Raw genomic sequence first — 15,182 nt, 5'->3', positions numbered from 1 at the left:
CTGCCCGCCAGCCACTTGGCGCTGACCCTGCTGGCCCGGTGCGCCACTGTCACTCTGGGCTCAAAGCCTGGATGGAGAATGGGGAGGGCCCGCACCCCCGGCCTCCTCTGGCTGGGCGCCTCTCCACTCGGAGCAATTCCCCCAGCCCCCATCCCGTCTCCCCTCCCGCAGTCCGCTCCGCCCCGGCGGGCCTCCCGCCCGGCCCTGGATCCCGGTTCCCCCAGCCCAGAGGCGCCCTCGCCTCCCTCCAGCCTAGCTCGGCTCCTCAGCCAGGCGCAGCCTGAAAGTCGTCCCGTCGAGTCTTCTGCTCTCAGGACACCCGGCCCCCAGCCCCTACCCAGAACTGTCCAGACTTCGGTCCAGCTTGCGCGCCGCAGGGAGCGCCTAGTGCAGATTCCTGGCTCCCTATGGCCCCCACCCCCGCACCTTGTGCGCTTTCTCTGTCGCCTGCCAGGTCCTTCCGCTGGCCCCGGCAGGTCCCTCTCTCTCCTGGCACACAAACCCCTCTCCGCAGGCGCCGTCCCTCTTCCTTAGCCTGGTACTCACTTGCCACGTCCCCTCCCGTCGCGTCCCTCCCCTCTTGCGGGGTCCCTGTCGCCAGCGCCTGCGGGGGACGTGTCCTCAGCTGACCAGGATGGAGGTTCCACTGCCGGGTCTCATGCAGTGTCGAGGGGCTTGGGGGGACTCCGTTTGGGAGAAAAGCTGCCGAGTCATTCAACTTCCAGCGAGTTTGGGGACCCCAGCTGACACTCCCGCCTAAGCCTAAGTCCCTGGCGTCTGTCCCTTCTCTGGCGTCCCGGGCCCTCCTCGCCCCCCCACTGCCAAGTGACCCCGCCCAGCGGGCCCTGCCCAGGCCACCGCCACCGACCCAGAGGCCCAGGTCCCTGCGCCCCAGGCTGGAGGCGGCGAGGGTGCTCCCGACAGTGGGCGGCCAGCTGGTTCCCTTCAGGGGCGGCCGCGCGCCCTCCCCCCGGGGCTGTAATCCGAGCCGCTGCCGCGCCGCCCCACCGCCCCAGCCCCGACAGCGAGTCCGCAGGCGCCATGGGCCGCGGGGCCTGCGTCCCCTCGGCGGCGTCGGGGGCTGGCGACCGGGCCCGCCAGCTTGGAGCGGTGCTGGGCGCGCTGTGCCTTTTCCCCGCGCTCGTGCTGTTGGCCTGGCCAGGGACCCCAGCGAACGGGGCCGGGGCGAGAGTAGCGCAGGTGAGAGCGGGCGCGGGAACGGGTGGGTCCGGCCCCAGCTCCGCTATCCGGGCGTGAGTCCGCATGTCCGCGGATGCGGGGGGAGGGGCCGGTGGGGGGCAAATCTGCCGCCAGCTCCGCCCACTCCGACCTGGCTTGTTTTTAGTAATTTTTTCTTTCTGTTAAGTAAACCCGGCTCAGGGTAGAAAACCAGAAACAGCCGAAAGGCAGAAAGAGGGGCCATCAGCGCTCCCTGGAGCGCGCCCCCTTTCCAGGCCCTTTTCCTCGCGACCTGGGGCTTGGGGACAGTCCCTACTGCCTCCCCACGGAGCACTTGCTTCCCTTCAAGGGAGACGCTGCGCCCCAGACTTCGGGCGTCCTGGCCTCCGGGAGCCTCGGTCCGCCGCACCCACCGGTGCCCCGCAGACGCCGCTACACGCTGACCCCGGCCAGGCTGCGTTGGGAACACTTCAACCTTACGTACAAGTGCGGCCCTGGCCCTGGAAGGTGGGTGGTGCAAGCCCGGTGCCTCCTTGCCGCCACCCCTGACCGTGACTCCTACCCCAGGATCCTCTCCTTCCCGAGGAACCTGCTCAGCCCCAGCGAGACTCGGCGGGGTCTGGCCGCCGCCTTCCGCATGTGGAGTGACGTGTCCCCCTTCAGCTTCCGCGAGGTGGCCCCCGAGCAGCCCAGCGATCTCCGTATAGGTGGGCGCCGTGCCCCTGCCCCCGCCCCACCCAGAGGCCCTCTCTCAGGCCCGTGCTCCCCCAGGCTTCTACCCCCGTCAACCACACGGACTGCCTGGTCTCCCCGCTGCACCACTGCTTCGACGGCCCCACGGGCGAGCTGGCCCACGCCTTCTTTCCCCCACACGGCGGCATCCACTTTGACGACAGCGAGTACTGGGTCCTGGGCCCCACGCGCTACAGCTGGAAGAAAGGTGACGCGGTCCTGGCCTCCCATGGGGCCCCTCCACCACAGTGGGAACAGCGGGGATCTTTGAGGGGTCGTGCAGGGGATTTGGGGTCAGGCTGGCGGGGAGGGGAAGGCTGGTCCGAGGCCGTAGGCCTGGGTTCTGGGAGTCCTGAAGCCCCTCCACCCCCACACCGCTGGAGCCGGAGCCGGAGCCGCATTCCTGGGGGCCAGCTCACCGCCTAGCCGGCCTGGAACATTCTTATCTTCCATGGCTGCGGCGGGGAGGCTCCCTGCGCTGCAGCAGCTGTGCAGGCCGCGGGGAGCAAGGAGGTTGGGTGGGGGTGGGTGCTGGGCCGGGTACCGGGCGCTGACCGGCCGGGCCCGCAGGCGTGTGGCTCACCGACCTGGTGCACGTGGCGGCCCATGAGATCGGCCACGCGCTGGGCCTGATGCACTCCCAGCACGGCCGGGCGCTCATGCACCTCAACGCCACGCTGCGCGGCTGGAAGGCACTATCGCAGGACGAGCTGTGGGGGCTTCACCGGCTCTACGGTGAGTGCGGGACCGGCGGTGAGCTGCGGGAGCGGGGGCGGGCGCGTCCTGAGGTCAGTCTGCCTCCGCAGGCTGCCTGGACAGGCTGTTTGTGTGCGCGTCCTGGGCGCGGAGGGGTTTCTGCGACACCCGCCGGCGACTCATGAAGAGGCTGTGCCCCAGCAGCTGCGACTTTTGCTATGGTGAGGTCGGGTGTCCGCCTGGCCTGGGTGCTCGGGGGGGCGCCCAGCGCTGATCTGGCTCCCCCACCCCGAGCAGAGTTCCCCTTCCCCACGGTGGCCGCCACCCCGCCGCCCCCCAGGACCAAAACCAAGCTGGTGCCCGAGGGCAGGAATGTGACCTTCCGTTGCGGTCAGAAGATCCTCCACAAGAAAGGCAAAGTATAGTGAGTGACCCGCCCCGGCGCCCGACTGGGGATGGGGTGGGGGCGCGGGGAGCGCGAAGAGGGGAGGGCGGGACCCTCCCTGCCCAGCCCTCCGCCCTCTCCGCAGTTGGTACAAGGACCAGGAACCCCTCGAGTTCTCCTACCCCGGCTACCTGGCCCTGGGCGAAGCGCACCTGAGCATCATCGCCAATGCCATTAACGAGGGCACCTACACGTGTGTGGTGCGCCGGCGGCAGCGCGTGCTCAGCACCTATTCCTGGCGCATCCGCGTGCGGAGTTGAGCGCCGTCCTCGGGGCTGAGGCCGCTGATAAAGCACTTTGTCTCTCAAGTCTCCTTGCCCTTTCTTGGGAGGGTGGGCGGCTGTTCTTGCGCCCAGCGGGTGGGGAGCCTGTTGAGCGGGCTGACCACTAGAGCCAGATCTGGCATGTGCTCAGTGCTGGGGAGGCAGGGCTCCCGTGGCTGCAAGAGTGGAGTGAGCTGGGGAGCGGGGCTGGGGGCACCAGCAAAAGGAACTAGTTTGGAGGAGGTGGGGGCCTCAGACAGAGAGCCTGTCCAGCCAGACTAGTACCTGTTGGTCTTCCAAGTCAGGAAGAGATGGGCCCAAGTGGGGTTGGAGGCCACCCTTTATCCCCCCCTTCTATCAAGAGTGTGGGGGCCCAGGATCCCCGCACCCCCAGGGAGCACTAGCTCAGGATCCAGCACAGGACTAGCCGCTCAAAGGATATACCAGACCTTTCCTCCAAGAATATTTTACTACATCTTAAAACACAGAAACAACCTTGTACAAAAACCCACTGTGGCTGAGAGTTCACATGCCTGGTTCTGGGGCCCTGCATTGAGGAGCAGGAAGGTGCCCCAGCAGCAGCCTGAAGATTTAAAAACTACAAAAATCTCCACAGCTCTGGTCCCAGTCCCAGCAATGACCGCCCGGCATGGCCCTCCCGTGGCCAAGTGTGTGGGGATACCAATGCCCATCCTCCCCTCACAGGGCAAGTCCAAGTCATATGAAAAAGTACAGCCTTTCCTCCCACAACAAGGAAAATGTGATTTAATCCTACAAATTTACAAGCCAAGATAAAATAAAAAGAAAACGTGGAAAACCCCACGAGGCCAGCAGTCCAAGACTTGAGGTTGTACCCGTGGCAGCCCTGTGGCAGTGGCGCCCTGGTCCACAATCTGGACCCAGACACCGCCTCCAGCGCCTGCGCGGTCGGTGCTCCCCAGGGTGGGTCCAGGTCAGCTGGGAGCCTCAGAACTTGAGGCTGAAGCCCGGGCCCGCAGCCGAGGCCCCCTGGTTTGTGGTGGTGAGGTGGAAGCCGGTCTCCTTCAGGTCATCGTCGCCCTGCGGACACAGTGGCATGTAGGGCCCGGGCCGGGCCAGCCCTGCCTCGCGGACTCCTCTCCCCAGCTCCTGCCCACCCCTTACCAGCTGGCTGTATCCCAGACCTCCCTCTGGAGGTCGTGGGCTGGTGCCTCGCTTCACCCTCTGCTGTTCGCTCTTGGCCGGCCATGTGGGGAACATGGAGGGGTCGATGGGGAGGGGGGTCTCACGGAAATACTCATGTTTGAGGCCATCTTCTGCGTTGACTCTCCGCCCAGGGAAATATGTCAGAAACCTGGGAGAAAAAGGTGCTATGTGCCACCAATGGGGCAGCCTGGGGGCAGGGCCAAGGTGGGCAGGGGCGGGGCGCAGGGCAGGACGCACTTGTTCATGAGGTCAAAGCCCTGGTCTGAGAGCAGAGCCCCGAAGCGCTTGCGGAGGTTGTTATAGGGGTACTCGGTGAAGGTCATCTTCTTGACAGCTGGGAGGTCGTTGTAGCCAGGCCAGATTTTCTCACTGGGGGTGCCGAGGTCCTACAAGAGGGAGCGTCTCAAGACACTCGGGTCGTGCAGGGAAGGGTGGCCCGGCCCGGGCACCTGCACTTGCCCCCAGTGGGCACCTACCTTGAACACTTTGTTGATCTGATCGATTTCTGACTTCCCAGGGAATAGCGGCTTCTGAGTCAGCAGCTCCCCAAAGATGCAGCCCACTGACCACATGTCCACGGCTGTGGAGTACTCCTGGGGGTCAGGGAGGAGTCAGGGAGTGCTCAGGGGGCTGAGGGCTGGCATGCCCCGGGGGCTCTGGAATACCCACACTCACCTTGGCTCCAAGCAAAAGCTCAGGGGCTCGGTACCACAGCGTCACGACCACTGGGGTGTAGGCCTTCAGAGGGGACCCATACTCCCGTGCCAGCCCGAAGTCCCCCACCTGTGAGGGGAGAGGGTGGGCTGCAGACGGCTCGAGGCTGGGAGCTGCTCTGCTCCCAGCCGCCGGGCAGGGCTCACCTTGAGGATGCCTGCGTGGCTCAACAGCAGGTTGGACGTCTTGAGGTCTCGGTGCAGGATCCAGTTGTCGTGGAGGTGCTTCACTCCGCGCAGCAGCTGGATCATCAGTGTCTTCACTTCCCCTGTGGCAACGGGCAGCACAGGGCTGGTGCCTGGCTACTCGCCGCTGTGGCAGCCACTGGCCATTCCAGCATATGTGCAACCAGTGGGATAGGGTCACAGTTCAAGGTCAGCAGCCCCCCCACCCCCGCCCAAACAGCCCGAGGGTGGGACATCCCTCAGGGGATGTGGGTCCAGGGCCACCCCATGGGACTGACTGGGACCCACCTGGCAGGAAAGGCTGCTTCATGGTCTCCATGAGGCTCTTGAGGTCATGCTCTACGTAGTTCATGACGATGTAGATCTTGTCCATGTTGCTGCCCACGACGATCTCCTAGGAAACAACAGCAGGTCTGAGGGGTCAGGGCCCCAGCCAGCCCTGCTGCCACCAGCGCTCCCAAGAGACGTGAGATCCCAGGGCCGGACACCCGGTGACACAGCAGGGACCCCCCCCAAGTGTGATGGCCACTAGGGGCGCAGCACTGGGGGCCCTGTGGGCAGAGGTGCATGGGCCTCACCCTGACAGTGACGATATTGGGGTGTTGCGCCTTGAGGATGGTGTTGATCTCCCTCAGTGATGTGATTGGGAAGCCCTCCTTCTCCTTCTCCATTTTCAGTCGCTTTAGAGCCACAATTTCATCTGAAAAGTAAGTTACCGGAAGACAGACACTGAGGAGACCTTCTTCTACCCACAAGCTCCCATTTATGGCTGTCCCCTAGAATCACAGGACGTGGTCAACTGGCCTCCCTGGGGGCTCAGAGCTTGGACCGCCTCCATCTCTGAGGCCCTGGCCCCCGGGCACACATCTGCTTAGGTGCTGTCACTCCAGGCCTGGCCTGGTGAACTCCATACTCACAAGCAGCACAGGGCTTCTTGGTCAGGCTGACTTCTGTGGGTGCCAAGAGCCAGCTGCTCAGGTGTGCACCAGCCAGGTGAGGCCCCATGAGGGCCAGCACCAGGGGAAGGGTGATCCCTGGGATCAGAAGGAACCACGCCCAATGACTTTGACACTGAAGGTGACAGGGCCCTGTACACAGCCAAGGGCCTGTGGTGCTGGCTGGCACTCTGGGCCACCTGGTCCATGCCCCACACCCCCTTCCCTGTGGGGTACCACCCTGGGCTGCGTCCCACCTGTCTTCTTGTCCTTTGCTCTGTACACAACCCCGTAGGTGCCTTCCTCAATCCTGTTCAGACACTGGAACTCCTCCACACTCCGACAGCCCTAGGGGAGGCACCAGAGTGAGGGCATGGTAGCCAGGTTCACAGCCCACAGCAAAGCCTCAACTAGACATCTCCAGAGGCCCAGATGGTGCTCAGGCAGGACCTGGGAGCAATAATCTTCTCAGCCTCTGCTTGCTCCTTCAGTGAGCAGGCGCCCTCTATCCAATAGCTGGCCCTGGGCACTGGCCCCCCGAGACACTTCCAGCCACTGATCCTAAGATGATGCCAAGACAGCAGGGACCCTCTGTGTTGCACCCTCAGCTGGCGCAGCAGCCCTCAGGAGCAGTGGCACCCTCAGTGCACCTTGGGCCCTCACCCTCTTGGGACCTGCCCCTCCCCCAAGTCCCTCCCTGCAGCACTTTGGTTACTGAATTGCAGGGCGATATGCACCACTGCCCTCTGACCCCCATAGGGCAATAAGGCAAGGAAGGTCAAGGGCCCATCTGCCCAGGCCGAGGCAGAAGTGACTGCAGAGCTGACTGCACACGAGGTGGCCTGACTCTTATGCAGGGGCCCCTTGTGGGAGTCCTGGCTGCAGTTGCGTGAGCTGTCCTCCAGCAAGCCTACTGGACAAGAGACCAGACCATGACAAGGGATATGTCGGAGGCTAGGGGCCAGGCCTGGCCAGGGATAGACCCCCACAGTGAGGACGCAGCTTCTGCTCCCAGCCACCAGCCCCATCCATGGGCAACAAAGAGGAGGTTCCTCACCTGCAGGGCGGGCAGGTACTTGGGCAGCTCCTGCTTGAGCTCGATGGGTGACAGGGCTGGAGAGTCAGGCACAAAGTCCCCTTCGGTGAGGGCGCTGCTCTGGGGGGTGCCCTCACCTGCCTCCTCTTCCCCCTCTTCACTCTCTCCAGAATCGTGGTCAAACCGTGACTCTGGAACTTCAGAAATTAAACCCAATTTCAGAACCAGAGACAGACAGTGTCACAACCCCCACCCATTCTGGGGGGGGAATATGAGCACGACCGCCTCCAGGGGCCAGGACACACTGTGTCCCACTGCCCTGGACAGAGGGCGCTGTGTCTTGGGGCCACTGGCCAGGCTGGGACCACTGTGAGCTAATGACCAGTCGTCTGAGAAGGCTGGCCCAGAATTGGTGTCCAGTGGCCCAAGGCCTTGGCCTGGCTGTTGGCAGAGGCCACAAAGTCCCAGGCCAGTGACTGGTCTGTGGTCAGAGCCCAGCTGGTGTTTTCTAGCTCCTGTCCCAATGTCCAGGCCGAGCAGCCCCCAGAAGGGTGGCCAGGGAACCAGCAGCTGGGTCCTGGACATAGCAGCTGGGTGCCCCTGTGGCTTCTGGGTGGGACGTGCCACAGACAAGGGTTATTTGTGGGTCACGGTCCCACCACAACTCTGACATGGGTCAAGCACCCTGGTCAGAGGTGGACGAGGAAGAGGTGAACCACCACTTGGGGGCTTCTCACCAACCAAGACGTGGTTCTCATTCTCTCGCTCCTCATCTTCACTCATTTCTTCTTCACTCACTTCTTCTGCAAGAGAAACAGGTGTCAGCTAAGACCCTCTACAAGAGGTAGCAAAGGGCCCTCACATGATCAGTGGGGGTCTCACGAGGTCCCAGTCAGCAAGGCATTTTCAAGATGGATATTTGTTTACTTAGACTTTATTGTTGTGTAACTTCTAAGCTCCTATCACATTAAGCCTCAGGCTCGAGCTCACCGGCTGATTGTCCAGACACATCCTCAGAGTTGCTTCCAGTCTCCTCCTCCTCCTCTTCTTCCTCTTCCTCCTCTTCCTCCTCTGACTCCTCACTGCTGCTCCCCTCTTCCTCCTCCTCCTCCTCTTCCTCCTCCTCAGAACCTGACCCCGACTCCGCTTTAGGAAGAAAACAGGCAGCAGTGAACTTGGGGCCCGCCCTGTGGTGGCTGAGTTGGGCAGGGCCGGGCGAGCAGTCACCTGACGAGGACTCAGCGGAGCTGGTCTTCCTCTCGCTGTCGCTGACGTCCTGCAGGTCGGACAGCAGGTCTCTCTCTTCCACTTTCTCTTCTTTCACTTATAAAATAAACCATTGAAGGTGAATGTGGGGCAATGTTTTAAAATAAAACATTAGATGGTGCTTCTCATATAAGAGGACCAGCTCATCTACAGACACTTGGGAGGAAGACAAGTCTTCAAATCCTCCAGCGCATGAACTTACACAAATAGCCCATCACACACACAGGTACTGCAGCACCCTGTGATGTTGTGAAGCATCAGTCTCTGAACTCAGGTGTCCCCCTAGCAAAGACCACCCTGTGCTGGGTCCGCAGGCGCTGTGCGGCCTTACCTGGCTTCCGGCTGTCCCCCGGCTCAAGCCTTTCTCGAGGAGGCCGGAGTGGGCTACGGCTCCAGTGGCTGGCTTTCACCTTATCGCTGTAGTCCTCTCTCACGGTCCGGTGATGTGCAGACACTGCGCAAGAACAGCACAGGGGCTGGGGGCAGTCCCCTTTTCCTCTAGGCGCACACATGCCTACAGCCCGGGAAGGAGTCCAGGAAGCCACCAGAGGACCCACGTGGGCATTCTAGACTGCTCTCTACTGGTCAAAGGCAGGGGACAGAACCCACCTCCTCAAGCCCAGGCCTATCACCCACTGGGCATTAGGGAGGTGGACACCAGACATGGCTATCCAGGGTGCACAGCTCACACCCCGGGACCTGCAGCATCACCTAGCCCTCTCGCTCGCCCCCGCCCACCTTGCCCTCCTTCAGCCTTCCCCTACCCTTCCGCCTCGCCCAACTCCCGGGCTCCATCCACCTCAGGGGCCCCACCCACCTTCCCGCCGGGCCTCCCGCTCCTTGCGCCTCTCCTCGGCCCGCCGCTCCCGCTCCTTCTGCTCCCGCTGCTCCTTCTGCTGTTCCCGCATCTTGCGTTCCCGTTCTCGCTTCCTCTCTAACTGCTCGAGGCGGTCCCTGGAACAGGAGCACACCAAATCTTTTCTCACCCCCGAAACCGGAAGCTTTCTTTTTGGCCCTCAGTGCTTTTTGCTGCATTTATAAACTATCCCTCTGGCAAGCCATTTCAGTATTCTTGCCTTGAGAACCCCATGAACAGTATGAAAAGGCAGAGAGATACAACAGTGAAAGATATACTCCCCAGGCCGGTAGGTGCCCAGCATGCACCTAGAGAAGAGTGGAGAAACACCTCCAGAAAAAATGAAGTGAAGGAGCCCAAGCGAAAACTACACCCAGTTGCAGATGTGACTGGCGATGGAGGTACACAGTTGGAGGCTGTAAAGAACAAGATTGCGTAGGAACCTGGAATGTTAGGTCCCTGAATTAAGGTAAATTAGAAGTGGTCAAACAGGAGATGGCAAGGGTGACCATCAACATTTTAGGTATCAGTGAGCTAAAATGGACAAGAATGGGAGAATTTAATTCAGATGACCATTGTATCTACTACTGTGGGCAAGAATCCCTTAGAAGAAATGGATGTCCATCACCAATCCCGTAGCTTGCTCAAACTCATGTCCACCGAGTCAGTGATGCCATCCAACCATCTCATCCTCTGTTGTCCCTTTCTGCTGCCTTCAATCTTTCCCAGCATGCAGGTCTTTTCCAACCTGTCAGCTCCTCCCATCAGGTGGCCAAAAGATTGGAACTTCAGCTTCAGCATCAGTCCTTCCAATGAATATTCAGGCCTGATTTCCTTCAGGATTGACTGATTTGCTCTCCTTGCAGTCCAAGGGACTCTCAAGAGTCTTCTCCAACACCACAGTTCAAATGCATCAATTCTTCAGTGCTCAGCTTTCTTTATGGTCCAACTCTCACACCCATACATGACTACTGGAAAAACCATAGCTTTGACTAGAAGAACCTTTGTTGGCAAAGAAGTATCTCTGCTTTTTAATATGCTGTCTAGGTTGGTCATAGCTTTTCTTCCAAGAAGCAAGTGTCTTTTAATTTTATGGCTGCAGTCACCATCTGCAGTGATTTTGGAGCCCAAGAAAATAAAGTCTGTCACTGTTTCTACTGTCTCCACATCTACTTGCCATGAAGTGATGGGACTGGATGCCATGGTCTTTGTTTTTTGAATGCTGAGTTTTAAGCCAGCTTTTTCACTCTCACTTTCATCAAGAGGCTTTTTAGCTCCTTTTCATTTTCTGCCGTAAGGGTGGTGTCATCTGCATATCTGAGGTTATTGGTATTTCTCCCAGCAATATTGATGCCAGCTTGTGCTTCATAAAACCCGGCGTTTTGCATGATGTACTCTTCATATAAGTTAAATACAGAATGTAGGTGCAGTCTTAAAAATGACAGAATGAGCTCTGTTCGTTTCCAAGGCAAACCATTCAATAACACAGTAATCCAAGTCTATGCCCCAACCACTAATGCTGAAGAAGCTGAAGTTGAATGGTTCTATGATGACCTACAAGACCTTCTAGAACTAACACCAAAAAAGATGTCCTTTTCATCCTAGGGGACTGGAATGCAAAAGTAGGGAGTCAAGAGATACCTGGAGTAAGAGGCAAGTTTGGCCTTAGAGTACAAAATGAGGCAGGGCAAAGGGTAACAGAGTTTTGCCAAGAGAATGCACTGATCATAGCAAACAGCCTCTTCCAACAACACAAGAGAAGACTCTACACATGGACATCACCAGATGATCAATACTGAAATCAGACTGATTATATTCTTTGCAGCCAGAGAAGAAGAAGCTCTATACAGTCAGCAAAAACAAGACCTGGAGCTGACTGTGGCTCCGATCATGAACTCCTTATTGCCAAATTCAGACTTAAATGGAGGAAAGTAGGGAAAACCACTAGGCCATTCAAGTATGACCTAAATCAAATCCGTTACAATTATACAGTGGAAGTGACAAATAGATTCAAGGGATTAGATCTGACATACAGAGTGCCTGAAGAACTATGGATGGAGGTTTGTGACATCCTACAGGAGGCAGGGATCAAGACCATCCCCAAGAAAAAGAAATGCAAAAAGGCAAAATGGTTATCTTAGGAGGGCTTGCAAATAGCTGAGAAAAGAAGAGACGTGAAAGGCAAAGGAGAAAAGGGAAGATTACCCATCTAAATGCAGAGTTCCAAAGAACAGCACAGAGAGATAAGAAAGCCTCCTCAGTGATCAATGCAAAAAAAAAAAGATGAAAACAACAGAATGGGAAAGACTAGAGATCTCTTCAAGAAAATCAGAGATAACAAGGGAACATTTCATGCAAAGATGAGCACAATAAAAGACAGAAATGGCACGGACCTAACAGAAGCAGAAGATATTAAGAAGTGGCAATATACACAGAACTATACAAAAAAGATCTTAATGACCTAGATAACGACGATGGTGTGATGACTCACCAAAGCCAGATATCCTGGAGTCCAAAGTCAAGTGGGCCTTAGGAAGCATCACTACACACAAAGCTAGTGGAAGTGATGGAATTCCAGTGGAGCTATTTCAAGTCCTAAAAGATGATGCTGTCAAAGTGCTGCACTCAATATGCCAGCAAATTTGGAAAACTCAGCAGTGGCCACAGGACTGGAAAAGGTCAGTTTTCATTCCAATCTCAAAGAAAGGCAATGCCAAAGAATGTTCAAACTACCATACAATTGCACTCATCTCACATGCTAGGGAAGTAATGCTCAAAATGCTCCAATCGAGGCTTCAACAGTACATGAACCAAGAACTTCCAGATGTTCAAGCTGGATTTAGAAAAGGCAGAGGAAGCAGAGATCAAATTGCCAACATCCGCTGGATTATTGAAAAAGCAAGAGTTCCAGAAAAACATTTACTACTGCTTTATTGAGTACACCAAAGCCTTTGACTATACGGATCACAACAAACTGTGGAAAATTCTTCAAGAGAGAATACCAGACCACCTCACCTGTCTCCTGAGAAATCTGTATGCAAGTCAAGAAGCAACAGTGAGAACCAGACATGGAACAACGGACTGGTTCTAAATTGGGAAAGGAGTATTCCAAGGCTGTATACTGTCACCCTGCTTATTTAATTTATATGCAGAGTACATCATGTGAAATGCTGGGCTGGATGACGCACAAGCTGGAATCAAGACTGCCAGGAGAAATATCAATAACCTCAGATATGCAGACGAGAACACCCTTATGGCAGAAAGCAAAGAATTAAAGAGCCTCTTGATCAAAGTGAAAGATGAGAGTGAAAAAGTTGGCTTAAAACTCAACAGTCAAAGAACTAAGATCATGGCATCCGGTCCCATCACTTCATGGCAAATAGATGGGGAAAATGTGGAAATAGTGAGACTTTATTTTGGGGGGCTCCAAAATCACTGCAGATGGTAACTGTAGCCATGAAATTAAAAGATGCTTGCTCCTTGGAAGAAAAGCTATGACCAACCTAGACAGCATATTAAAAAGCAGAGACATTACTTTGCCAACAAAGGTTTGTCTAGACAAAGCTATGGTTTTCCAATAGTCATGTATGGATGTGAGAGTTGGACCATAAAGAAAGCTGAGCACTAAAGAACTGATGCATTTGAATTATGGTATTGGAGAAGACTCTTGAGAGTCCCTTAGACTGCAAGGAGAGCAAATCAGTCAATCCTAAAGGAAATCAGTCCTGAATATTCATTGGAAGGACTGATGCTGAAGCTGAAGTTCCAATCCTTTGGCCACCTGATGGGAAGAGCTGACAGGATGAAAAGACCTGGGAAAGACTGAAGGCAGCAGGAGAAGGGGACAACAGAGGATGAGATGGTTGGATGGCATCACTGACTGGATGGACATGAATTTGAGCAAGCTCTGGGAGTTGGTGATGGACAAGGAAGCCTGGCATTTTGCAATCCGTCGGGTGCAGAATCCAACACGATTCAGCGACTGAACTGAACTGAACTGGGTTTTTCAGCCCACAAAGGGCTTTTAAAAACCAGAACTCGAGTCCTGTTAACCCCATCCTTAACAACTGGCCAAGAGGAAAGTTCTGGTCCAAGGAGGTAACTGCCTAGGGCTGAAACCCCACTTGGTCTTTCTGCTCAGCTGATGCTCTGAGACACACCAGGGCTTTCCCCAGGTGTGCATAGTTTTAATCCACTTCTACTAGAAGGCAAGTCTTCCTGGGCCTTCCATCTAAGGAAAGGAAGGGAGCCATAGCCCCACGCAGGGATCTGGTTTAGGTGTTTACAGCCAAAACACTTCACTTTAAGCAAAACGGTAGCCACAGCCCTAGGTTCTGATATACTGCTTCTATTCTCATTTAGTTCAAAACATTTCCAGGGAGTTCCCTGGCGGTCCAGTGATTAGGACTGGGCACTTTTCACTGGTGGGGCCTGGGTTCGATCCCTATCAGAGAACTAAGATCCCACAAGTTGTACGCATTTTTCAGCCCTCAAAAATAAAAAGTCAAGCTCTTTCCTCCGCTGCCGCTAAGGTGCTTGGTTCTTCCGAGGAAGCTAAGGCTGTTTTGGGGTGAGGCCCTCACTTCATCCGGCGACTAGCACCGCGCTCGGCAGCCCCCACCTAGCACTCGCTCGCACCATGGCCTCCGTCTCCGAGCTTGCTTGTATCTACTCTGCCCTCATTCTGCACGATGATGAGGTGACGGTCATGGAGGATAAGATCAATGCCCTCATTAAAGCAGCCGGTGTAAATGTTGAGCCTTTCTGGCCAGGTTTGTTTGCAAAGGCTTTGGCCAATGTCAACATCGGGAGCCTCATCTGCAATGTGGGGGCTGGTGGACCCGCCCCAGCGGCCGGTGCTGCACCAGCAGGAGGTCCTGCCCCATCCACTGCTGCTGCCCCAGCTGAGGAGAAGAAAGTAGAAGCAAAGAAAGAAGAATCTGAAGAGTCTGATGATGACATGGGCTTTGGTCTTTTTGACTAAATCTCTTTAGTAACACATTGAATAAAAAGCTGAGCTGTTAAAAAAAAAAAAAAAGTCAAATAGTTTGTATTTTTCCTCATCGTTTCTTGTGCTGGCCATAGGTTTTTCAGAAATGGGTTGTTGGATTTCAAACATCTGAGGATACCCCACCTGGCCCAGTTTCTTTCCGTTGCGAACCTTAATTGAACTCTTCTGTGATAAGAGGGCACACTTTGTTCAGCCTCAGTTCTTCTGAGGCCCCTCACACAGCTTGGAGTTTTGTGGAAACACATCCTAGAAGCTTTCAGACGTGTGTCCTGCAGCTGCACCGCTGTGCCCACCTGTCAGGACGTTTGGCTGGTAGCATCTTCCAAATTGTCTACATCCTTGCTGATTTTCTCCAGCTTTACTACTGATGACTGGCATGGGACCCCGATGCTTCCACCCAGAGTCAATGGACTGCCTTCAGTTGTGTCAGGTTGGGGTCCAACACCAGGTGCCAAAACATTTACCCTGGTCGCATCTTCCTGCTCTGCATTTATGTCGTCATGAGGGTCTCTACCTCCAGTGTCTTTTGTAACATCCATTTTGTCTGACGTCAGTGTAGCCACTCAGGCCCTTTTACTGTTGTCGTGTGCATGGGCCATCCTTTCCCATCATTTCATTTTCTGGCTGCCACGTGGGGTGTGGGATCCTAGTTCCATGACCAGGGATCGAACCTGTGCCC

The 15,182-nt window shown here is 56.4% G+C and overlaps 2 protein-coding genes and 1 pseudogene across 17 annotated transcripts in view; 2 read left to right on the top strand and 1 right to left on the bottom strand.

The window, feature by feature from the left end:
- The first annotated feature begins 876 nt into the window (after positions 1 to 876).
- Positions 877 to 3,360, top strand: MMP23B (matrix metallopeptidase 23B). Its single transcript, XM_027565207.1, is given in 9 exon segments — positions 877 to 1,200; positions 1,529 to 1,665; positions 1,747 to 1,886; positions 1,951 to 1,958; positions 1,960 to 2,119; positions 2,482 to 2,646; positions 2,718 to 2,828; positions 2,905 to 3,031; positions 3,138 to 3,360. Coding segments are annotated over 9 exon segments (1,182 nt in total). The 5' UTR covers positions 877 to 1,041; the 3' UTR covers positions 3,313 to 3,360.
- A 405-nt stretch (positions 3,361 to 3,765) lies between these two features.
- The window catches only part of LOC113906688 (cyclin-dependent kinase 11B), a 40,906-nt gene continuing 29,489 nt past the window's right edge, over positions 3,766 to 15,182 (bottom strand). For 9 of the 15 annotated variants that reach the window (XM_027565170.1, XM_027565172.1, XM_027565177.1 and 6 more), the window contains 14 exons: positions 9,454 to 9,590; positions 8,968 to 9,090; positions 8,361 to 8,693; positions 8,108 to 8,173; positions 7,392 to 7,567; positions 6,592 to 6,682; positions 5,978 to 6,099; positions 5,688 to 5,793; positions 5,361 to 5,482; positions 5,176 to 5,283; positions 4,977 to 5,093; positions 4,738 to 4,886; positions 4,459 to 4,648; positions 3,766 to 4,374 (listed from right to left, as the gene is read on the bottom strand). In XM_027565170.1, coding sequence (XP_027420971.1) covers positions 4,282 to 4,374; positions 4,459 to 4,648; positions 4,738 to 4,886; positions 4,977 to 5,093; positions 5,176 to 5,283; positions 5,361 to 5,482; positions 5,688 to 5,793; positions 5,978 to 6,099; positions 6,592 to 6,682; positions 7,392 to 7,567; positions 8,108 to 8,173; positions 8,361 to 8,693; positions 8,968 to 9,090; positions 9,454 to 9,590 — 1,933 coding nt within the window. In that variant the 3' untranslated portion in view covers positions 3,766 to 4,281. The remainder of the gene's footprint in view (positions 4,375 to 4,458; positions 4,649 to 4,737; positions 4,887 to 4,976; positions 5,094 to 5,175; positions 5,284 to 5,360; positions 5,483 to 5,687; positions 5,794 to 5,977; positions 6,100 to 6,591; positions 6,683 to 7,391; positions 7,568 to 8,107; positions 8,174 to 8,360; positions 8,694 to 8,967; positions 9,091 to 9,453; positions 9,591 to 15,182) is intronic. The other 6 variants (XM_027565181.1, XM_027565179.1, XM_027565183.1 and 3 more) reach the window with 4 other exon arrangements.
- Positions 14,048 to 14,530, top strand: LOC113906692 (annotated as a pseudogene). Its single transcript, XR_003514956.1, has one exon. The product of XR_003514956.1 is annotated as a 60S acidic ribosomal protein P1 pseudogene (transcript).

The sequence above is a fragment of the Bos indicus x Bos taurus genome, chromosome 16, assembly GCF_003369695.1.
Source record: "Bos indicus x Bos taurus breed Angus x Brahman F1 hybrid chromosome 16, Bos_hybrid_MaternalHap_v2.0, whole genome shotgun sequence".
Classification (NCBI taxonomy): domain Eukaryota; kingdom Metazoa; phylum Chordata; class Mammalia; order Artiodactyla; family Bovidae; genus Bos; species Bos indicus x Bos taurus.
The sequence above is the reverse complement of the archived record's forward strand: the minus strand, read 5'-3'. Positions and strand labels throughout refer to the sequence as shown.